Here is a 25902-nt window from a genome sequence, read left to right on the forward strand (position 1 = left end):
AATATCCAAGATTATCAAGCAACAAACAATAACCAGTGTTTACTATTCTATAAAGTAAACACTGGATGCTTTGTTTAGTGGTAACAATTTAGATCAGAAATTTTTTACTCTCTCAAGAAAGCAGCTAAGCTCTTTATTATCAAATAGACTAGAAATTTTGTAGCGAGACATTCTTAATTTTAATTTAAAATTAAGTGAGTTTTGAAATATTTGTGTTCTTTATTGTTAGATTCTTAATTTCAGTATTAACACATTTCACTACAAGACTTAATTTACTTTGTTCACCACCAGAAACAAATCAGGAAAAGCTCAAAAACACTAAAATACATTCACCCCATCTGTGTGTTATTCATTACCTAACGGACATTTTAAAATTCTCCGTGTATTATTCATTACCTAACAGACATTTTAAAATTCTGGTGAATATTATGGGAAACAATTCACCCTGTAAAAAATTCCATAGCTAGCTTTTAATTATTGAGAATTATTTTTTTTGCTAAATAATTGTTGAGAATTATTTTGAACATAGTACTATAACTATTAAAACTTCCAGGGTAGTTTTTATAAAAATAATAGTGATAAATTTAAATTTCTAAACAAATATAAGTAATGTCTTCTAATTTAAGTTAAAATGTGTGATAATTAGTAGGGAACAATTTAGAATTTCTTCATTGTGCAGTTAAAGTTATTATCTTTACAATTTTACTTCTTAAAACAAAAATGTGTAATCAAATAGTATAATTAATAAAAATTAATTTTAAACCATAACAATTTTAAATCGCAACGTCATACTTTTTAACTGATGGATTTAAAACCAACAGTGATGCAACTTTAATAGACTCTCGAGTGACTGAGCCTGTACCTCACCCGGCAACAAAACAGAACATATACGAGTCCAGTTAAATAGGAAATCTCACTGATTCTGTATCCTCTATGTAGAAAAACGATTTTCTGCTGAAGCCTAGCTTATACATGATGCACCTCATAACAAGATCAATGGTACAGTGATTATCTAAACTGTAACACAATGATGCTATTAGCATATAATTCATTTACATTTGCGATTTTGCATCACTAGCTGCTGACAACAACATTTTATGATATTATGCTTTACGCGCCTGCCAGTGTCTCCTTATATCTCTCATATGTATCAAAACTGGAAGGCAGGCTATTTGCCCAGGAAATCAGGACAATATCTTCCGGTCAAGCTGTCAACTACCATGCTCAGCTACTGTTTAAGTTAGTATCTGCTACCACTAGTTACCAAAACCAAAGGGTGCTTTTCTTCTGCTTCCGCCTTCACCATACTGTTCGTTCCATTTTCTTAACTCATTCATGCTTGCTGCATCAAACGCAACTGATGGCCCCACCTGCAATGCATTTAAAGGTTTGCCCGTGAGTATTAGACGTGTCTCTATCCACAAACACTTATCTCTAAAAAATTTAATAGTTGTTATTTGCCTCCTACTCACTTCGGTAAAAAATAATCAATCTACTGTTATTACTTCAATATCTGTTATTAATAAGAGCCTTTTTTAAATTGAACATCACATCTCATTCCAGTGTGCCAACTGCAAGTGTGTAATGCTCAACTGAAAACGGAAATTAATTACTCAAGACAACATTCAATGTCCTCCCCTCCCGCCATTTATGGAAGGGTCAGATATGATTATATATTACTTCTTTATGAAGAATAGGAGCAGTTGGATCCAAAAACTCGTGAACAGGATCCAACAAAATTACACTTACCGAAAGTGTTTACTTATTTTCATGTCAAATTTACTTGGAAATATTAATTGAACCACATCAAGATGGGAGAACTTCATTATTTATTCATATATTACCATGGTTGTCATGTCGGTCGACTAGTCGCGACTAGTCGGCGACTAGTCGACTAAGCGGTGATTGGATGTCGACTCAACATGTCGATTAGCTGAATGTCGACATTTCGGTCGCCTGGTCGACTAGTCGACTAGTCGAGCTGCTCAGTGTATATATTTTTTCTGCATAATTTTTTTTACATGCTGCACTACCACATCACATCACAGTTGTATCAGACAATTGTTATTGATTAATTGTTACATATTTCACATAATTGCAAGTACTTTTCTTTGTTGTACTAAATTGTTAGATGATTGCAAGTACTTTTCTTTGTTGTCATTTGTTAGATCTTCTAACTTTTTCATCATTCTCTCCAAGTGTTTGGATTCTTAATTTCTTAGAATCCGAAATAAAACATTGTGGAATGAGTTGGAACTTAAAATCTAGAACTTAGAAATCTAAAATACATAATATATATACATTTTTGTGTATATATATATGTATATTGTAATATTAATTTATAATAATATATTAATTTTTTGTCGACTAGTCAATTTATAATAATATATTAATATTTTGTCGACTAGTCAACGACTAGTCGACTAGCGGGAGGTCCGTCGACTCGCCTCGACTCATCGACGTGACAACCATATATATTACATACTCCCTCCGTCCCGGCCATTTATATACAAATGGTTTAGGCACGGAGGACAAGAAAAACATTAAACAAATACTCCCTCTGTCCCAACCATTTCTTTACACTTTCCTTTTAGAGATGTCCCATCCAATTCTTTACATTTCAAAACTTACCAAAAATAGTCAATGGGTCCCACCACTTTCCCACTTTTTCTCCCTTTTCACACTACTTTTACTTCACTGTCTCTCTTTTATATATTAAAAATCAATGGGACTCACCACTTCACCCTTTCTTCTTTTTCTTTTTCACTACTTTATACATATTTCTTAACCTCCGTGCCCAAACCAAACGTAAAGAATTGGCCGGGACGGAGGGAGTATTACTTTTGATAGATAGTGGGATGAAAGAGAAAAAAAATGAAAAAAGTTGATAAAGTGGTGGGAACAATCAATATAAAATGAGTATAGTGGAAGAAAGTGGTTGATGTAGTTGATTTTTATATTATAAAATTTTACTATTTTTGGTATGTTTTGAAATGTATAGAATTGAGTAGGACATCCAAAAAAGGAAAGTGTATAAAATTGAATGGAACCGAAAGAGTATATGGTAACTGCAAACTAAACAAAAGTATTATTAAAACGAACTAATCAACTTGCATCAATTATGTAGTTTATAATGAGAAATTTAAATAGTAATGCAGCTCAAATTCAATACTTCAACTAGCAAGGAGGATTATTAAATTTCACACGTCAAGTTCTTATATGACATCTTCACCGTTCACCTGCTGCTAGGTCTACCATAAATCAATATAATCAACAGGAATACTTAAAACTTTAGTAATTGGGATTCACCTTGGATTTGGATTGAATGAAATCATCCAAACTGAGTGGTCTTAATATAGAAGCTAAATCATCCTTGACTCCCTGCAAAAAGAAAACACAATGATACTAAAATGCACATTGTATTTAGTTAGAACAAATAGCATGCAAGGAGAACCTCAAGGAAGCTTCAGAAGATGGCAAAGGGTTACCTCCCGTTCTTTTTCTAAAAGCTCTTGCACTGGTCTATAAGCCGCAGCTCTACAGAGGTTCTGCAAAATATGAAAGTATAAGGGCTAGTACAGAGAAATCCAGATAGCCATTGAATGCAGTCAGTGCATTACCTTCAAATCACTCCCGGAGTATCCTTCAGTTGCATTTGCAAGTTGTTGCATCTGGAATTCAGGCTCTAGATCCTCTTTATCAAGAAATATTTTAAGTATCTTCAGACGATTATCAGCATCTGGCAAGTCCACATAGATCCTACATCAAAACTGACTCATTCAGTAAGAGATGAAAGTATTACCTTAACCATTTTATTTATCTGCCTGGCTCAATATTATTCCTTTTTAAAAACTAAATAATATGTGACATTCCTCAGTGTTTAAATATTTTAGCAAGAACATGGATAGAAGAGACTAGAAAAAAGAGAAGCAACAGCTAAACTACATAAAGCATAGTTCAGGGCAAAGAGTTTTAAGTGGTTTGACCTTCTTGGTAGGCGACGAATGACAGCATCATCAAGGTCAAATGGTCGATTCGTTGCACCAAGGATGAGTATTCTTTGACTGTCTTTTGTTCTCAAACCATCCCATGCTGCCATAAATTCATTGCGCATTCTTCTTGTGGCCTCATGCTCAAAAGAACCGCCACGAGCACCAAGCAAGCTGTCAACCTGTTTCAATTAACAATGTTGCTCTAAGAAGAGAATACTGTTTCAAATGAAAGAAAACGTAAAAACTGAAAAAAGGTATTTCAGCATATCCACCTCTGTAATGAAAAGAATGCAAGAAAAACATATAACCAAAATGTAAGAACCATTACATTTTGTCCAAAATATACATGTAAGCATAAGATCCAAGTTGTGCATAGTACCAAGAGGCTGTTACATGGTAACCATGTTGACATTCATTGAATACTCAGATTAGATGCCTTTCTGGCACAAACTCTGACAGCACATACATAAATGATGGACAGCTTTACTAAACAATGATTTCTGATATAAAAACGATGAAAGATGAACGTGGTCCATTAGGTTGCGTTATATGTATTCTTCACATATAAAACACATAGATAAATACATTATCAATGAATAATTTTTCCCAACTATATGATCAACCATGTGATGTGGATTGCGAGAGACAACATTTGCTAGCATTACTTTTATCCAAACACACATATGGGCCTGGCCACAAGAAGAGGGGAATCAGAGTGAATCTCTTACCTCATCGACAAAAATAATTACAGGGGCTAACTTGCCGGCAAAGGAGAAGAGGGCCTTGGTTAACTTTTCTGCGTCCCCAAACCACTGTGCAGAAAAGACAGAAATGAGAACATACATTATACCACTACTGTCGAATTATCTTGTAAACAGAGTAATATATCGAATGAAACAAATCTAATAACTGCAAGTATGTAAGAGACATGGTACAATATCTAGCAACATGCACCAATTAAGATCTGCAATTTCCGTTGATTATCCTCTTAATATTACTCGCAACAAACCAACTAAAATATGCCTAAACTGAAGCAGGAAATCGAACCAAGAAAGAGTATAAGACAGCAAATCATTACGAAAGGAGATAAACGATTTACACATGCAAGTGCTGTCATCTCCCAGTCTTGAAGTTGAAAAAACACAAAATTATTTAAAAAACACATTCTATTTAAACACATATTAACTATTCTAATTAATAACTAAATAACGGATATACAAATGATTAAGATAACTGTGCTTTGCACGGGTTATATGCTATATTTCTTAGTGAACAAGCTTTACTTTTATCATTTTATATATAGTTGTAGCTTGTTTCACATTTTGTTTCTTGTTTCTCTTACCAAATACCCAAGTGACAGTTCATTTGGAAAGTAACATTTTAATGGCTCTTGTTATTCAAAAATGAAACTGCGGGGCAGGCCATGCACATTTGGATACAGAGGATCTGCGGCGGAACTGAAGTGTAATCTAATGCCGCCACCAATCCTTATATGAGAAGGCACAAGCAGGTGCTATTTTTTACTAAAAAATGTCACTAGAAAAGTATCAAGAAATAGAATATAAACTAATTGAAATAGATTACAAGAAAGCACACGGATGATGGAGGAGCCAAAATTTGGAAGGAAGAACAAACATAACCAATAAATGATAAAGCGATAAAGGTATAAATTGTTGTGCATTGCCCCGTCATCCAAAATATACACATATAGGGACCAATATTCATGTTAAGAGTACCTTAGATGTTAGAGTGGAACCAGTAATGCTGATAAAATTTGCTCCAGCTTCTGTTGCAAGTGCCTTCGCAAGAAGGGTCTTTCCAGTTCCGGGAGGTCCAAAAAGCAATATCCCTTTGCAAGGCTGATAGAGGCCTCTTTATAGTTAAACTAGGAACAATTGAATTCAAAAACGAAAACAAAGACACAAAAACACACCCGCAACAAATTTCCACGAGAAAAAAGCTCAGGCCTTCTCATTGGAAGAATTACAAGTTCATTTAAGGCTGTCTTCACATCTTCAAGAGCACCAATATCATCAAACTTCACACCAACTTCATCAGGAGGAACAACCGCTGAAACAAAGTTGGACTCATACTCATCCTTGGCAAGATTCTGCCAAAGTTTATGCATGTCAGCACCAAAACAAATTATCCATATATAACTTCTTCTTTTTTTTGACAGGAACTATCCATATATAACTCAATACACCTAGAAGTAGACTGTTTAACTGTCACTCAATTCCACAAAAGTCTTCCAAGAACCTGATTCTTGAACCAGTAATAGAGCCCATCACTTAATGGATCATAAGTGAAGTCCTTAATTACAAGTGCTCAACAAACAATCTATACTTGCAAGAAAATTTCACTGGAGGTAAATTTAGAATATAATGAATCTCTCTGACAAAAAAAGGATATAATGAATCTAAATATACACAAATTTAGCAAATGACAGTTATTTTATGAAACAGGGGGAGTATCATTCACTATATAATTTAAAACCTTGTACATAAAATAAAAGACCACTGTGACTTAACTTTGTGGCTGACAATATATAGGCTAAAAATATGCTTAGGCTTAGTGAGTATATTATGCAGAAGGAACATTAGGGTATGTTTGGATGGGGGTTGAGGAGGGAAGGGTTGTGTTGGTTGATAAGGGTTGAATCGATCCCCGCAAAACCAACCGATCTGACCCTTTCAAACCCAATCCCTGCTGTAGATTTTCTTTCCCAAACAAGGATTATAAAATCCCACCCCTCCCTAGCCCAACCCACCCCATCCCAACCCCCCATCCAAATACACCCTTAATTATTAATCGAGCATTCACATCTGGAAACCCATACAAGGAGGCCGAGAGACCAGTAATTTTATTATGATGTGTCCTTGTTTTGACTCACTCAAGGTCTAAAAAATGATTACATTTTTTAAAACACTAAGAGTGTGGATCATACCTTTAGGGTGTGTGAAGGCTTCTTCGATATCGTTTCCTGTTCCTTTAGCCTCAAGAGTGCAATTTCAAGGCTTCAAAGATATTACAGTTAGAAGCATCGAATCTAATTAAAGTTTCTATCGGATGCATAAAGTTGTTGCATTTAGTTACCTCTCCCTAGGCAGATACAATTTTTCCCCTTTTATCAATGGAAGAAGACAGGATGACAAGTAATGGCTCTTAGCCCAGCCAACAACTTTTTCAGCTTCTGCAAGTAAAATTCCAAAAGACAATCAAAATGACAGATGCAGCAACTATTGTAGACGTCAAACAGTTCTAAGAAACACTAATTAAGGATGGCCAACCAAGGTTCTGTAAGGAATCAGGCTATTAGTATATGAATATTAGTATTAGTATTACTAGTAGTGCTGTTATGTAAGCCTATATAAAGGCAGAAACATGGGGCATTCAGTATGCATTATGAAAATGGAATTCATTCCACAAACTTCTCTCTCTCTCTCTCTCTCTCTCTCTCTCTCTCTCTCTTAATTTCTTTCTCCCCAAGTTTCTATCTACCTCTATTCTTCTCTCTATCTCAGATCTGCTCCTCTTCTAATTCTCTATCACAATTCTCATTGCTCTATCTTATCTATCCTATATTTGTTGTTATTTACTTGCGGATTTCATTTCTGCACTTACTAAAATTTAAAACCTAAAAAACCCAAAAACATTCAAATATACAAAACTATAAAAAGGAGTTCCTGACAGATTTGGTATCAGAGCAACATAAGTCGATCACCCACAGCTTCAATCGTGGTGTGCACTCCAAGGCAAGCCTATCAAAGCTAATTTGGAGGTAATCTCACTTGTTTTTCAGATGCCTGCTATTTCTGCACTTTAGGTGTTTGATAATTGACTCAGTCACTTGTTTAGAGATTTAGTAGTACAGATCTGTGAATTTGAGGATTTAGATCTGTATTTCCCTTGCTCGAGTTGATCTTAGAATATTATTGTTGATTGTGCTTGGTTCCTGTGGTAATTGTTGAAGTTAGTACTAAGGTTGTGATTGAGATTATAAATATAGGCTAGAGATGAAGGAAACAGCAGGGAAGTCCTATAATGAATTGATGCAGGAGGTGCAACAACAGTTTTTGTTGTGTAGGGAGGACACTAGTGATAAGATTCAGCACATAGAGGATCTGCTAGAGAAGGCAGTATAGAGATTTAGTTTACTGCAACAAAGGTGGAGTAGGAAGCCTACAGAGGTGTTCCTGAATGCTTTTGGTGCAAGTAATTTAAACAATGAAAGGAAGGATGAGAACAGACAGGAGGAGCTTGACTCTCTCAAAGCATTTAAAGTTAGCATTTCCTAAGTTTGTAGAGGGAGGAGGTGTTTCTGAATGGTTGGAGGATTGTGAACAATACTTTGACATTTACAATGTCCCTGATGAGAAGAAGGTGATAGTGGCAGGTATGCACCTGAAAGGGGTAGCTAAAAGGTGGTATCAGGTATGTGCTGCTGGAAAAGGATGTTGGAAGTGGAGGGAATTTTATCAGCAGTTCTCTACCAGGTTTGGAGTAAAAGAGCAGGAGTTGATGTTTGAAAGGTTCAAGAAGTTGAAACAAGAGGCTACTGTTGAACAGTACTTTGGACAATTTGAGAACATGGAGCAACTTAAGAGGAAATTGCCTCACAGAAGGATTTTTTTGTGGAAAGCTTCATCAGTGGCTTGAAAAGAAACGTCAAGAATGCACTGTTGTTATTGGCACCAGTCACACTTGAATCTGCCTACAGAAAGATGCAGAATCCAGGAAGGATAGAAGTTTGACAGAAAGGCTGAAGGAATCTGACAGCAAGAAACCAATGCCAATAACCAAGGGAAATTATCTCATATCAAGGCTGAAGTAGAAGCCACGGAATAAAGTGATGTGGCAGATCTCTCCACAAAGCCACCTGCAACTAATGTGAAAAAAAAACGGAACAGAGCACCACTGCTGCCAAAAAAGAGAGACAAAAAGTTGGATAAATTGTAGATGGAAGTATATGTCCATGCAATTGAGGGAGCACATAACAATCAGCCCTTTACCCTAACAAGGCATATTGGTAAGAAGGAATTCTCAATTTTAATAGATGGTGGGAGTACTCATAGTTTTCTGGATGAAAACACCGCCACCAAGCTCAAATGTGAATTAGTAGAGAATCACCTTACCAGTAAATATGAGTGCCCTGGTTTTAAATGGAGAATGGGAACACATGAGTTACAAACTAGAGTAAAAACTCTACTAATGGGCAATTATGACTTTCAAGAAGTTTACTCTTCAGTTTAAAAATAAGGGTCAAACCATAGTACTTACTGGCAACTCAGAACCTGTGAAGCCAGTGTTGCAACAAATGAGTTGAACAGAGTTCTTTAGGAGCTGCCAAAGGCAAGGACATGGGCTTATGTACCTACTCTACGATATTTCAGAGGAGCAAGCTATACAAGAGTCAAGGAACAAGGGTCCTGAACAGAAGGAGATGCAAGGTCCTCTTCAGAAACTTATCAAGGAATATGAAGACAAATTTCAACCACCCATAGGTCTTCCTCCTCACAGAGACATTGAGCACAGCATTGACCTCAGAGGGATCTCAGCCATACTCCATCAGACCTTACAGAAATTCTTATGATCAAAAAACAGAAATAAAGAAACTGGTATTAGAGATGCTGGACAGTGGGGTGATAAGACCTAGCAATTCACCTTTTGCTTCACCCAGACTACTTGTCAAGAAAAACGATGGTAGCTGGAGGTTTTGCATTGATTATAGAAAGCTTAATTCTTTGACTATTAAGAATATTTTCCCTATACCCTTGATAGAAGAGCTACTGGATGAGTTATATTGAGCCAAACACTTCACAAAGCTGGACTTGAGGGCTGGGTATCATCAAGTTAGAATGAAGGAAAGAAACATTGAGAAAACTGCTTTCAGAACTCATTTAGAGCATTATGAGTTCACTGTAATGCCCTTTGGCCTTACAAATGCCCCTGCCACTTTTCAATACTTGATGAATAAGGTATTTGCTCCACATCTAAGAAAATCAGTACTGGTCTTTTTGATGACATCCTAGTGTACTCTAAGTCTGAACAGGTGCACTTTACTCACTTGGAAGAGGTCTTTAAATTAATGAGAAGCCACCAGCTATATGCCAAGATGTCTAAGTGTGACTTTATGAAGGAGCAAGTGGCCTACTTGGGGCATGTCATCTCCCATGACAGAGTGGCTATGGATAAAGGTAAGGTGGAGGATATGTTGGCTTGGCCTATTCCTTCCAACTATTAAGGGGTTAAGAGGGTTTCTGGGATTGAGTGGCTACTATAGGAAGCCTGTACAAGGATATGGGGTTATTGCCAGACCCTTAACAAACTTACTTTAAAAGAATAACTTCCAGTGGAGTGAAGAAGCCACTCAGGCCTTCAACCAACTGAAGCAAGCCATGACAACTACTCATGTTTTACAACTGCCAGACTACACTCAACCATTTACTGTCGAGACTATTGCATCCAATTCTGGCATTGGAGCAGTTTTGACTCAAGGAGGCAGACCCTTGGCTTATTTCAGCAAAGCATTAGGACCTAAAGGCCAAGCTATGTCTGCCTATGAGAAGGAATTATTGGCCCTAGTGACTGCTGTTAAGAAATGGAGTCCTTACCTCATGGACAAACATTTCTTCATCAAGACTGACCATTGAGCCTTAAAGTTACAGAACAGAAGGTGGCAAATCTGTTACAATAGAAGTGGATCAGTAAACTGATGGGCTACACATGTACCATTTTGTACAGGAAGGGTAAGGAGAACACAGTAGCTGATGCTTTATTCAGGGCACATGAAGAGACAGGGGAAGAACAAGGGGATTACATAGATACAGAAGAGTACCATGAGGACATGGTGAAAGTTTAAGGGAGTGTGATGTAAGGAATGAGGCTATTAGTATAAGAATATTCGTATTAGTAAGGGCAGGATAGCCTTTACTTAAGTATTATTAGTAGTGCTGTTATGTAAGCCTATATCAAGGCAAAGACGTGGGATATTCAGTATGCATTATGAAAATGGAATTCATTCCACAAACTTCTCTCTCTCTTCTAACTGATTCTCTCTATCTGTGTCCCTCTCTCTCTCTCAATTTCTTTCTCCCCAAGTTTCTATCTCCCTCTCTTCTTCTCTCTATCTCAGATCTGCTCCTCTTCTAATTCTCTATCACAATTCTCATTGCTCTATCTTATCTATCCTATATTTGTTGTTATTTACTTGCTGATTTCATTTCTGCACTTATTAAAACCTAAAAAACCCAAAAACATTCAAATATACAAAACTATAAAAAGGAGTTCCTGACAGCAGGTTCCATGTACGCAAGTCGCAAGAGAGTAATTTTTTAGCACAAAAAAAATAGAGGAACGTAAGATTCTAAAAAATAGTAAATGAGGTTTTGCATAGACAATTTGGAAAATACTAGTTGCCTTTTCAATAATATACAAGCAGAAGCAGTAGACACATATTCATAGAACATAAAATTTCACAAAGCCACTTCAAGATAGGTTCTTCTCATATCCATAACCCCAATAAAAATGTAAACACGTCCCAGTAACAAAAATGTCTATAAGAACTGATTATCAAGACAAGGTGGCTTTGGACATAGATTTGAATACCATCTATAGTTTGAAATTCTTACACATTTTCAATATTTTCGTCATAATACTTTTGTAAAAGCTCTACCCAAGTAGATATGTTAGTTACTTACTGCTCTTTGTCAGAATAACTCCATCAGCGTTTACATGTAAAAGGTCCACACATTGCAACCCATTTTCCTCGAGAACCTAAAATGCATGTGCGAGTATATAGAGAATCAGAAATGTTAACTCCCATGGGGTATAATACAACAGCACATGACATCAATTCGTGAAATAATCAGTGTAGCATTTGGTACTAGACCACCAACTATAGTATATAACCACCTTCTAATCCTGTAGGCTGCTAATCATCGAAATAGTAGAAATATTAACAAATCCAATAACTAAAACAATCGTTAAATAGCAACATCTCCATTTCCACACCTTATGTAGCTCAGTTATATTGCTCCTCGATATCACAATTCTTCTGTCTTCCTCAATTTGCTTATTGAAAGTCCTAAGAGGGTCTTCCTCCTACACAGTAAAAGATAACTGAGAGGATAATCAAGCAAAAACAATCAAAGACACCAATTATACATATTGGCCCACTGACAAAAAACTACATGGAGCCCTTCCGTACTTGCAACAAGGAGTAACCATGAATACTATTATACTATTATACTACAAAAATCACATGGATACTTGATTTAGGTTCTTTTATGACAAATATTAGTACATCTGACTTCGCAATTCTCCTTTCCATTGACGTCACTGGTAATGCCACAAGTGGTAAACCGTAACATTCGGCAAGTATGCATCACTTGAAGGGATACAAAAGGCACGCACAATAAAAAAACTACATAATTTGATATTTTTAAATTAACAATAATAAATAAATAAATAAATAACAAACAAACAAACAAAAGCAAACTTCAAATAGTCTAAACGTTTGACAGTGAGCAGCAAATAGAACACAAGTAGAATTACCTTGGGGGGATGTACCACCATAACATTAGTAAATAGCTTATATATTTCGTCATCTTCAGATTTCTTTGCTGGTTTTAATCCCTCTGTGAGTCGCTTTAGAGAAAGCGGCTGAAATCAAATCATTAAAACAAAATAAAGATATAAATAGTGATTACTGTGTATTAAAATCTGCAACTAATAAAAAAAAGTGCTGAAGCATGAGGCAATGACTACAAGATTATATCATTACCAGCCTACCGGAAAACGCGAGTTACCAGCGAGTCAAATATTTGTCTGCTATCACGCGGTAAAACTTTCATGGTTACATGTATAGCGTTTAATATAGTATATGATCCAATTAAGGTATACTCCTACCACCTTAGAGCAAGTCCAATGCTAGATGGAAAATGGCTATAGCCATTGCTATAATATGGCACCAAAAAGTGGTTTTTGGTGCTAAAATAGCACTTGCACTCCAATGCTAGTTGTATCTTACAACCAAATAATTCATATTTAGCTAACATTTGTCCAACTCATTCACTTTAATTTAAAGTGGACCTTTTTGCACTCCATTATTAGTTATTTGATGATGTGGCAAGGATGGCTATAGCCATTCTTGGTCTCAAATATAAGACCAAGTATCCATTTATGCATTTATCCATCAATGTATAGCTATGCATTGGAGTTGAGTTTTATGATTTTAGTCTTATATTATAGCTATAAGACTAAATATAGCTATGCACTGGACTTGCTCTAAGGGTTTTGGGAGAGTCGGTAACTTAACATAGTATTGGAGCTTGTTAAGGGAGGGGTCCGGGGTTCGTGCCCTTGTTTGTCTTTTATGTTTGTGATTGTGCACCCATACGAGTGTGGGGGGGAAGTGTTGAATATAGTATATGATCTGATTATACCACCTTTAGGTTTTGGGAGTCACTTAACATATAGGACTAGGCCATAACTTAAACACTTTGTCTATCAACTGGAACTTATTTGACGTGCACAGTTCCTTTTAAAATTTATCCCCATACGGCTCATTCCTTCAACGATTACTTGTGCATCGGTGGTTGCTGTGTACATAACGGAACAAAAGGCTAAGACTATTAGGCCCCATACAATTATATTTACCAAGGATGCTTACTACACTAGTTATTGACAACAATTAATACCAAAATAAACTATGTTGTCCCTAAAAATTGTTTGTAATATGATTGCAAATATTCCAACGTAAATATCTAAGCCATAAGATCTACCATATACCATGTAGAATCAAAGACATGTGTTTCTAAACTTTTCTTACTCACTCCCTCGAGAAAGTCCCATAGGGCCAATAATGGTGTCACCTTTCCCATAAGCTAGAAGGGTGCATACTAAACTCTTTCCTCTTTCATTGAGAATGAGAATTGAGTTATAACTAATGCCAAAGGTGCAATTTAAATTTTGATGAAAATGTTATATTTGAGCTTCAAAAAACGAAATAATAACTTCACGAAATTTCTCATAAGCCATCATAAATAAACTAGTCAAAGAGAATGCTACTGTCATGCTGATGCACAAAAAGAATCTACAAAATAATGATAGACCACCTAAATAACCTACAATGACATCTAATAGAACCCATATAAGATGTTTTCTGCCCATAAGCAATAGACACATAATGTAACTAAGCAAGACCAAAATACGCATTCACTAAGAATCCATTACTAGTTGGCTAAATGATTCACAGGATGCCTATTGCTGACTGCTTTTAGTACATAGCAACAATAATGCTAAGAGAAAAAACAGAAACAGATAAGGTAAAGCGGGAAAAGTGGCACTTAAGACATAACAAAGAGCTGGATAATGGATAACAAGTCTTATTAACATCACAGTTAAATAAAATTGAACTGTCACAAGCCTTACCAATTTGGCAAGGCGGCCCAAATTCGGCAGTATCATTGTCTGGCCACAGAACAAAAAGGAGTTAACAGAAAACCATCATACAAAACAAGGAAGGAATTAATAGAACATAAAAATATAATAATAGTTGACATCTTCTCTCTATCATAACCACATACCGAACTTACATATTTCTCTTTCTCCTTTGACCCTGTTTCGCCTTTGTTCTGTCCACAGATCAAAACCACAGGTCCTGAAACCTGGTCGAATATTTCCTGCACCTTTTGAGCAAATGCTTTCCTGTTTGCCTTTGTAACAGCCCTAGACAACCATATTGAGAAGTCCGGAAAATAGACAATAAGAGGTTGCATAGAATGCAAGACCTGCAAAGTTCGTTATGAAAACATTAAGGGACAATAAGAAAGAGCCGAAGAATAACACAGGTTTCAAACAAAACAGAACAAGAGAAATTGGTAATACCTCAGATAGAGCCTCCATCGCAACGTAGCAATCTTCTGATTCAGCATCAAGATCACAAATGATGTCTTTAGCTGTGCCAAATGACATATTGTGAGTTTGTCCCAACAACACATATACAAACAGAATATGTAGACATGGAATGAGAGGCACAATAAATGTCCATGACTTGACACCAAAGATGTAATCACGTAATGCTAACAGTCATGAAATGAAACTTGGATATCAAGCTTAAATAGCTACCATTAAAAAATGTGTAATAGCAGGATATAATCTACTCAGAACCAAATCATTTTGTAACTGATCCCTACAAATATACCTTGAATCCAATGTAACGCATGGTTTGCTGTGAGTTTGTCACTGCTTGCACCTCCTGTTTCCTTCTCATCACTCTCCAACAACACGAGAGCGACATTTCCATTCATCTCACACACGACCCCACGCTGTCCAGGAGACAAAGGCCTGAACATATCTTTGAATGTGTCATAATTGCAATCTAAGTGAATTACATCTACTAACACACTAGAGGATATCGTTAAATCAAGCTTACACAAAAAGCATAGAATTAGTACAACACATGAGAAGAAATACAACCTAAACCAAATATGAGTACAAAATTATGAGCACATCAGAGACTGAAGAATGACAATTAAAAGCAGCAACAAGCCATTAAGAACAACAATATTAGAAATTTGAAACAATTATTCTTCAACATCTATGAAAACAAAGCTAAGCAGGCAGCGTCAAGATTAATTAAAAGCCAACAAGAACAACAACATTAGAAGTTTGAAACAATTATTCTTCAAAATCTATGAAAACTAAGCTAAGCATGTACACGAGATTTGGAAAACAAGGAACTATTGAACAACCAATGAAAACATACGCTAGGCTGTAGAACATGAGGCAGTGTCAAGATTAATTAAAGAACATGATGCAGAACGTTCAGTAAACGCGAGGCAGAGTAGTTATATTTGTACACCAGCAGCCCAAGCAAACAAAATTAACCTTTTTGTTTTTATGATGCAGCTCTATATACTAGAAACTTTACATCCTCTTCTTTTCCAAAATCTAAATTACGATCAGTTCCAAAGGTTGGGGTATAAGTGTGGGCACATGTTTTTCATTTCTAAATACCACAGTTTAAATTGATATGGATCATTTAAGCTATGAAAAGAGCCCAGGATGTCCTCTGTTGGTGAGACTCTTGAAACATATTGAGGTTTTAATTTAAATATTAGATGGGTATTTATTACTGTCTCACCACATCATTTATCATTCTTATTTAGAAAAGTTCAATGCACAATGAATGCAATCAGTTCAAAGAAACGAAAAGCATATGCCTAGAAGTATCCTTGCTCATGGTTGTTCCGAACAGCAGGTTAATATCAGGACCTTATTACTCATGTACTTATCGTTGCAGAATAACCTCGTAGAGAACAAAGAATATAAGGGATATCTAACATATCTTTAATTTTACTTTCAAGTAAGTATGTGACATAATATAGGAGACATAGGATCCCTCTTCTCTTGATGAACGAGGAACTCTCAGGAGCTTGATCTTCTTACCAACTCCTCCATCAATGGATGACCCTCTATTAAGTTCACACTCCTGATGATATTACTACACTCACAAGCAAACACACAAACATACAACCAAGACATACTATACTTTTATGAACCCGTCACATGTCATTCCTTGATGTTTCAGGTTGGATAACTAAATGAGAAGTTGAGAACTGATGTCAGATTCGTCCAGATTGTCAGTTGGATTCCTCTGTGATTTCAACTCAGTTTTCTGTTGAAGTTTTATCATTTCAGCCTCAGCTCATATGCATAAAGCATTTAGATTTAATTTTTCATGTGTTCATTCTTTCCATCTTTGATCCTATGCAACCTCCTTGCGTGGTTATAAAACTTAAAACTCCAGGGACAGTAAGGGTAGGACAATTTGCTTAACTAGGGACGGCAATTGTAGGACATTTTGCTTAACTGTAATATATATTCTGGGTAAAAAAAACACTTTCCCTTATTAATAAATTAATTCATATACTCCAACTCAAACGCAAACCATGGTTTCAAAAGTTTGAGACAGTTGGGAAAACATAATTTAAAACTCTCACCACTTTAACAGGTAAATTTATACTGAGTGTTTTAATTGCAAACATGACACGCAAATAAAAGAACAATGGACCAAAATGTCATTTTTGAGTGTTAAATGGTCCAAAATGACACTTTTGAAAATAATGGCCCAAAATATCACTTCATAACGGTACTTCGTCTTACGTTTTGTTTTTTTAATGCAAAACGGTACATAGTGTGCCGTTTTGGTACTTTATTTTTTTTTTAAAATTATAATGTGCAAAACGTTAGTTGAAGTAGCGTTTTGGCTCAAAACGGTACATCATATAGCGTTTTGTACCAAAACGGTACTTCATCTACCGTTTTGCGCATAAAAAAAATTCAAAATGCCAAAACGTTACACGAAGTACCGTTTTATGTCTTTTGCATAAACGTTACACGATGTACCGTTTTGAAGTGACATTTAGGGTCATTTTTAACCCTCAAGTGACATTTAGGGCCACCACCCCAAATAAAAGAGGTTGAGGGATTCTCGTGTAAAAATAGTGTTTTAATTGCATAAATGACACCCACACACACATAAATGACACATGACACGCAAATAAAAGAGGTTGAGGGGTCCTCGTGTAAAAATAGTGTTTTAATTGCATAAATGACACCTGCGCACACATAAATGGGGGGGGGTATCGTGCATAAATCTTCTTATCATCTTCATCTTTACTATCTTTTTGACACAACACTGAAAAAACACTTATAATGCCAGTTAGCAACCTCAAGAAGAAAGTTGCACAAAACTAAACGTATGTGCCATTGGTCAATTCTGAAAGTAGCCCATGGTTTTAGAACGTGTAAAAATGCTTATTCAAATTAACTTATATTTGTACACATTCTAAGAGGCTGTGCAGTAAGCAAAGACCTTCACCCCCATGGGTTTCTCAGGGAAGTCAAATTTTTGCTACGGTTAGACCACAAGGAGAAAGAAATGCAAAATAAGTGTTGGTAAATTTAGTTTTTGATCCGTGTTTTTAAATAATTCATAATCAATAAATGCAGTTCGATTAAAGTACTGAGATCAAAAGGTTCACAATAAATTTCCTTCCACGTGTCCCTACGACTTACCAACCCACCTGCCATGGATAATTGTATAAGCATTAGTTGGACCATCAGACGTCGGTATCTTCCCCAACATGATCCTGTGATGCATTTGATGTGTTAATAAGTAGGTTATTTATAGTTAATTAGTTATAGTCATTGACGTTTGTAAGCTCTATACGGCTTTCACAAGATACAATCGAAAATTCGTACATAACCCCATCCCTCCATTAGAGGCTTGCCAATGGCTTCATATTACTTAATCAATATTCGAGTAGTTTGGCTCTGCTGTGTCTCCAGCAGTAAATTACAACATAATATATAAGATATCTGCTACTAAAATAACAAGGCTTAGATCTGAGCCCAAAAGTTGTATGACTCGTTCGCTGTTCCAAAGTTCATACAGGACATGACAGATTCTAAAGAGTGCAAGTTGAAACATACATGAAAAGAAAAACGAGCCATCCAAAAACGTAAACCGGAGAAACCTATGATCAATAACCGAATAAGATAGATTCCTTGTTGATGCATTAATAAAGAAAATAATGACCTGTTATCAGCTTCAGTGCGAGAAGGCCCCATATATTTGACTCGATCCCCTGTTTATCAAAAAATTGAAATTGAAAATAAATAAATATTTAAAACTTTGTAGTTTATACATACTTTTTTCATACAAAGAATAGTATAGCCAGATGAAACATTTTGAAGGATAAAATCTATTTTCATGTTCCTTCACCGGAAATCACCTCCAACATGCTGTTATTGCACCCCAACTGTAATGCCCAAATGACCTTTTCCAAACTCCTACAATCAGATTTTTACCAGCACTAAAAAAATGCACATAATTATCTGCAATTTAACCCATCGACCACAGCTCTTTAAGTGCTTCTTTTTGCAACACTTCCAAGACAGTAACTATCACTTTCGCGTTTTAGAATATTTTTGAAACCTTGTGAGCTTTTAAACTCGAGCAACCATAACTCGACCTCGTACAAATCATTCTTGTCATAAAGGCCTCCTTTTGTTAACTGACTTAAAAAAAATTATTGTTACACCCATCAAACTTATCTTCTGCATAAAAGGAATTATTTCCAGTTTTCCATGCAAAGAATATCTATGCCAATAACCAGACCCGTAAAAGTACTTACATATCTATCAGTCATAGCCTATCACTTTACATCAATACCAAAAACAACCATCTATTTCCTAAAAATACTTCTTGGGCTCCCAAATTGTAAACATTAATATCTAGCATAGAAGCACAATGTCAATAATTTTGCAAAACACAAATTTATACAAGGCAAAACACAAATTTATAGAAAACTAAAAATAAGTGTGATCATATCTGCTTTTCTACTGCTACAAGCATTTAAACTAGAAAAGCAAAACAAAAATGCATCTCACATTATAAATTTTATCTAAAAAGTAGAGAAACGCTTTAGATAAATACCTTTTTTCAACTGTTTTGTGGCTTCATCAGAGGGCTTGCTGACCTCTTTCTCTGGTGATTCAGGTGTACTTTCAGATTTTCCCATGACATTCTGCCAAAAAAGTAGTTTTTAATACAGCTCCAGAAACTCTATAACAATATAAAAGAAACCAGTTATCAACAGTAGTACATCTTGGTAGATGTTTTATGTTTATACTTGCTGAAATCTCTCATCACATTAATTACTACATCTCATATTTGTACCATGATTAGTATTATAAGCTACCTGGGAGGATGAATGCTATTATAAGCCAAGTTCTATATACATATCCAGCACAGTTAAAGGTACCTCACACTAGTATAATTAGCATAACTGACTAGTATCCTGTCAAAATCAACAGTTATAAACCAGCTCTCTGCCGAGAACACTGTTCAATTACTGGTGGAGCAAGAAATTTTCCGCTATAGTACAATCATCATAGCAAATAAATCATAGATAAGCTCACAATAACTATAGGTCAGACTTCTAAAATATTACAGAAAAACAGTTCATAACATGGTTATCCACTTTTAGAAGAACAAATTCGATCAGTATATATACATACATACATATATATATCACTATGTGATTGTTCTAAAAACCTTTTTACCTACTTCATCAAACTTGAAAAAAAACTACTACCTCGTTCAATAACAGAATGAACGTCCATTTAACAAGTACTCCCTCTGTCCCATTAGGTTCTTAACATTTGAAACGGGGTGATCGGCACGCATTTTAAGGCTCTTATCTAGTGTGGTTCCATTAATTATTTTAAAAACTTTTTTCTTCTGAATAAATATCAAATGTTTTTTATTCAGAAAAATAAAAGTTTCAAAATAAGTTATGGAACTATACTAGATAAGAGCCTTAAAATGGGACCCGGACACTCTATTCCAAATGTTAAGAACCTACTGGGACGGAGGAAGTAATAAACAAAACACAGTAAACATAAAGTAAAAAAAAATATTAAAAGGATAGGAAATAGAAGTAAAGAAGCATTTGATAATCCTATTTCAAATGATTATGCATCAAATAAACAAAAACAATATTTAACAGCATTGGCCAGTACCCCTCAGCACTTGATCCCTCCGCCCCTGTCTAACCGATTAAAAAGCTAATCAGAAAATATACTGCAGTGTAAGACAATATCCCCCCTTCCACTTTAGAAATGTTGATTCAAAATATGAAGGTTCAGCCAGATATTACACCTTTTCAAATTCTTCAAGATGGCCTGGAACAAGCTTGTTCAGTGCTGCCTCGACAGCAGCTGCCCGGGCATCAAATCCCTCAACATCAGCGTCTGACTTTGCCTCCCCGCTGCTCGTCCAATCTTCCTCGTTACTTGCATTGTTCTCATCCTCAATCTCTGTTTCTGAAGTAGTTTCTGCACCTGATTCTGCATTATCTTCATCTGACTCGGTTTCAGATAAACATTCCTCACCAAAATCCTACACGAAAAAATAAATACATATTCTTTAGGGAATATAATAATTTTTAGTAATATCATGTAATCCAAGTTCTTCCTGCACTTTTCTTCGTATGTAATATAGGGAGTGATGATATAGATATACATCTTACATAAGGAGCAAGAACACTGCTGTCAAGTACAAGTAGTGGGACTTGCAAATCTTGCGCAAGCGCTCTAACCATTCTTTCACGATACAGCTCAGTGCCTATCAAATAAATAAGTCTTCTCATAAAGCATGAAAAAATATTATTCTATGATAGCTTAAAAACTATTTAGTACAAAAAATGTGAAAAGGAATGGAATGTCGTGATAGTTCACCTGGAATACTCTGAAGTAATATTCTACCACTTGATGAAGTTAAACCGGAACCATAAGCGGCAGCACAATCCTTGTGCTTCAAATGAGAAGCAGCACATTCGACTAACATATTTTTCGTGTGTTCACTGTATAACATGAACATGTTTCATTATATATTTGTAAGATGTGTCCAAGAAAACATTTAGCACAACAGTGAACACTTACTGAAGAAAATAAGGAAAGGTTTTCCAGGACACTGTTATCTTCTCCCAAGGAACAATTCTCCTTACAAATTCCTTTTTAAATTTTTCTCTTCTGCTCAAGAAAGGGTATTCTTTTCTCTTGTTTTCGATAGTTATCTTCTCATTATGGAGCCAGTCCTTTTGATCTTGCTCTCCAAGTCGAGCATGCCCATCAGAAAGATTTAGACCTGCGTTGACCTTATCGGGTTTGATCTTATCATTACCAATGCTGGACACATCCTTCAGTGGTACACACTTATCCTCATTCGCATTTCTTCCATCACCTTCTGAGCTATAATACCGCAACCAAATGCTGCTCCAATTAGCATTAGATCCAAAATGAAGTTTTGTATTACCATATCCGATGGTCCTAAATAAAGATGAATCTGATATATATCTTCTCATTAAAATACTTTGAGATGAGCATTTCGATAATATTGCTGTGGGCTGACAGCAAGTTCCAAAACTACGATCTGAACCAACTACATTGTTGTACTGTTGAGAGATCAGGCCCCATTTCTTACATTTGGAGTTTAATCTCCTTGCATACATTGCAAAATTTTAGGCCAAACTTAATACCTGATGCATTAGGAAAAATACAAAGATTTATTATGATGAAACTTAGGCAAATATGCAGATGAAGAGAAATAGATATGTAACGGTTAAACCGAATGTTCATACATTTCAATGTCAAGTTAGTGATTTTCATATAGATATATCTTACTTCATTGAACATAATTAATGATCAACACGTGTTCTAGATGGATAAGAGAGGGAGTATAAGATAAACATGTGCAATAAGCAGTGCACAAAAGTTTACTGTTGAGACAAAACACAGGATACGGTAACATATCAAATAGTCATTATATATTACCAATCTGCAAACAAGGAACTAGACATCAAATGTCCAACTGTGGTTTTATCATTTAAACATAATTTCATACAAAAATGAGCAAAACAGAAAATGTTAAAATAGCATTTAATACTAGTACACTAAACTACGAGTAAAGAGGACAGACGATACATGATTCACACAAAATATTGTGGTTGTTCCACACATCAGGAGTCAAATGTGTGTGTGTGTACATACATACATACATGCACACACACATGTGTATATATATATATATATATATATATATATCTTCTGACAAAATGGTCTTGCCATATACTATTTTCCATGCTAAACAAACTACTGCAAAAGTGTACCGACAAAAAGAATTACTAACAATAAAATTCCGCGGAGAAACAAAGGTAAACAAACACACAAGTGTGCAGACACATTCATACATAAGAAAGGCATATCTATAGATATACATAGTTCCCGTTCTATTCACTTTACAGTTACTTCATTACCCTAACCAATCACAGTATATACTATATTTTCTCCAAATATGAGCTTATTAGAACAAAGGACAACTAATAAGCTAGGTGTTTCACATCATGTGTCACAAACACACAAGAATACAAACTCATAGTAAATTCTTTTGCACACTAAACAGACTACTGCAGCAGTGTCCCAACTCCCAACCAAGAAGAAGAATCAATACAAAATCACGAAAAACCATACATATGTGGAGAGACATTGTCATAGATATAGATATACACAGTTCACATTATATCCACTTCACAATAACTTCGATGCCCTAATATATCACCGTACATCAAATCTTATCGGATAATAAAATTACCAGAACAAAAATACAACTCACATTTTACACACATAACCTAAACGAATACGAACTATTCGCATTTCACACACATAACCTAAACGAATACGAACTATTCTACGGTATCACTACCAACACGAAATATCATAACTAAAAAAACAAGTCAATAAACAGATATGCATACACAGTTTATACGATAGACATTGATAACAACTTCTAAACACAAAAATAACAAATTAGCTAAGCATTTTACGATATTAATTCGAATAAAAATTGAAATAAAAACCTGAATTTGATCAAAGTGTGAGAACATGAGCTGTTGCGCCTCAGGAAGCGTGAATGAAGGAGACTTCCAGGACGTCCTGAAAAATAGGGAGCGAGAGAAGCGAGTTTAGAGAGAGAGAATGAGGAGAGAGATGAGTGAGAAACAAGATCTAGGTCTGAATTTGAACTCACCCTGAGCTATTAACAAATTAGAGGCGGCTCTGTAATAGGAGTTTGTTCTGTCTGTAGAATCCGATTATCTGATAAATACTACTAGTACTTGTACTTGTGTATATTATTTTTCATTTTCTGTATTTAACGATTAAAACCTAATGAAAGATTATTGAGAGTGGGTGCCTGTTTGGAGAGTTTTGTGTTATCGAGATGGGTAAAACTGGGTGCAAGCCGAATGCGATTCTGGCTGCGAATATTGGTTCGCAACAAGTTTGGGCTAGGCCCAGTCCCAGTATATAAATTGGTACAATATATCAGTCCTAGCCCATTGCTAAGAGAATAAATTATATATTTTTCTTATTCAAATTTTAATATTTATTATAATAAAGATTGTAAAATAAAATGTGAATATATGTAATTGCATTTATGTAAGATAATTTTAAATATCAATAATGTTAACAAAGTATTTTGTTGAAAATAAACTTTGGGGATTGGGGGAGGGTTACGGGAATTGTGGCGGTGGTTGACGATGATGAACGGTGTGCTTGGGAGATAAATGAGATTTTATGGATTATCGAATTTGCAATTAAGATTGAATGTAGGATATTTTTTCTTTTTTGTAAGATTTGCTTTTTTCATACAATATGTCTATCTACATCTATTTATATTATATGGGATAAAACCAAACGTATTTCTTAAGAGTAAGAAACTTATATGGGTTAGGTTTTTCCCTCCGAAAATCCGTAGGATCGAGGCTACGACATTTAGAAGAGATAGATAGTCAGAGAATTAGGCTTGAGATTCACTAAGGGGCAACGCCCTTCAACCCACATAATAGGGTGAGGCCTGTTAGCTAGGATGAGATCTAATCCTCTTACATAACTGCAATTGTGGTTGGTAAACTGATCAATTTGGGCGAGATCTTATAAAATAAGAAACGCCGACAAAGAGTTTAGAGAGAGATGGGTGAGAAATAAGATCCATAAGTTATTAACAAACTAGCTCGATAACTCGTGAAATGCACGGACATGCTCTAAATTACATGAACTGATATTATTTTAACTTGGGTTTTTTATTGCATATTCATCTTACCGGGTGGATCTAGAGAGAGATGAGTGAGAAACAAGATCCATGAGCAATTAGTAAACTAGCTCGATAACTCGTGAAATGCACGAACATACTCTAAATTGCACAAACTGATATTATTTTAACTTTGGTTGTTGATTGCATATTCATGTTACCAGGTGGATGGATGATGTATTTTTTTGTGTAAATAAAGAGTATTTTATGGAGTGTGGTGGCATTGGTAGATGACATGGTCTTCGATATTTGATATTAATCTGAATCAACATTTGTAATGGTATTCATTGTTGTCCACTATTAAGGGCGATTTATGGAGGTTGATGTTAAAAAATTTGTGATTGTTTAAGCTACTGTATAATATAGTAGTTTATTCCCATATAATTTTATTTTTATAAGTGTTATTTAAATTGAAGTCTTTTACATTTTTTTTGCCTTAAAAACGTTGCACCCTCCCTCGTTCAGTATTAACCAATAGATATCATTAGACATGTTAGGAGCATCTTGTTGCATTTAAAAAAAATCCAAGATTTTTCATTTTGGTCGATACCATTCTTTCAAGTTGTGCATGTAAGGACGCAACTAAACATTAATGTAAACCAACACGATCATATGTTTTATAAATACAACATTTATTTTGTAATTTTTAATATTTCAAAGTATTAAGCAGCACTTAATAAAGAAAAATGTGCATTAATTAGTCTAGGCGATAGAGTAAAATAAGAAAATATCTTAGAGGTCCAGTATTTAGACACAATGTAAGTTTCGTCAGTGCGATGCATGTGCATAGTCTAAATATGTATAACGTATTGATTTGTTCAGAATTAGTTTCTATATTTATAAGTTGAAAATATGATCGGAATTATTTTATATCTTAAAATTTTGATCAATGAGTCATACAACACTTACGTTATGCTCTCGAGTCAAAATTATCATAAAAAGAAGGGAACGGAAAAGAAAATTTTAAAATTTCTCTTCATAGTTGCGCTCTTAAGTTTTTTGAGGAGAAGAGAAAAAGATTGGGAGAGAAAAATTTCAAAAATTCAACCAAAAAGTTTTTTTCCAAAAATGGGATGATTGGTAGAAAAGCTCTCACATACATTTCAATATAATTTCCTCTAAGACAGTTTTTTCAAAATTTCCTCTCCTTTACAAGAAAAAATTTGAGAACATCTTGAAGAATTTTTT

The 25902-nt window shown here is 35.2% G+C and overlaps 1 protein-coding gene across 3 annotated transcripts; it reads right to left on the reverse strand.

The window, feature by feature from the left end:
• Window positions 1-894: 894 nt before the first annotated feature.
• Window positions 895-23805, reverse strand: LOC141682958 (uncharacterized). 3 transcript variants are annotated; one of them, XM_074487645.1, is made up of 26 exons: window positions 23653-23805; window positions 23483-23558; window positions 21510-22105; window positions 21306-21430; window positions 21098-21192; window positions 20728-20967; window positions 19501-19591; window positions 18601-18649; window positions 18086-18151; window positions 15199-15341; window positions 14883-14953; window positions 14591-14785; window positions 14427-14465; window positions 12549-12656; window positions 12006-12095; window positions 11693-11768; window positions 7089-7185; window positions 6940-7009; window positions 5926-6102; window positions 5729-5851; window positions 4721-4804; window positions 3987-4171; window positions 3621-3759; window positions 3489-3548; window positions 3310-3381; window positions 895-1370 (listed from the first exon to the last, which is right to left on the reverse strand). In XM_074487645.1, exons 3-26 carry the CDS (start codon window positions 22076-22078, stop codon window positions 1257-1259), a joined length of 3078 nt encoding a protein of 1025 aa, XP_074343746.1. In that variant the 5' UTR covers window positions 22079-22105; window positions 23483-23558; window positions 23653-23805; the 3' UTR covers window positions 895-1256. The 3 variants fall into 3 exon arrangements, with proteins under 3 accessions (XP_074343746.1, XP_074343745.1, XP_074343747.1); XM_074487644.1 differs by having other exon boundaries at window positions 14582-14785; XM_074487646.1 differs by lacking the exon at window positions 18086-18151 and having other exon boundaries at window positions 14582-14785.
• Between the last annotated feature and the right edge of the window lie 2097 nt (window positions 23806-25902).

This window comes from Apium graveolens, chromosome 9, assembly GCF_009905375.1.
Source record: "Apium graveolens cultivar Ventura chromosome 9, ASM990537v1, whole genome shotgun sequence".
Classification (NCBI taxonomy): Eukaryota; Viridiplantae; Streptophyta; class Magnoliopsida; order Apiales; family Apiaceae; genus Apium; species Apium graveolens.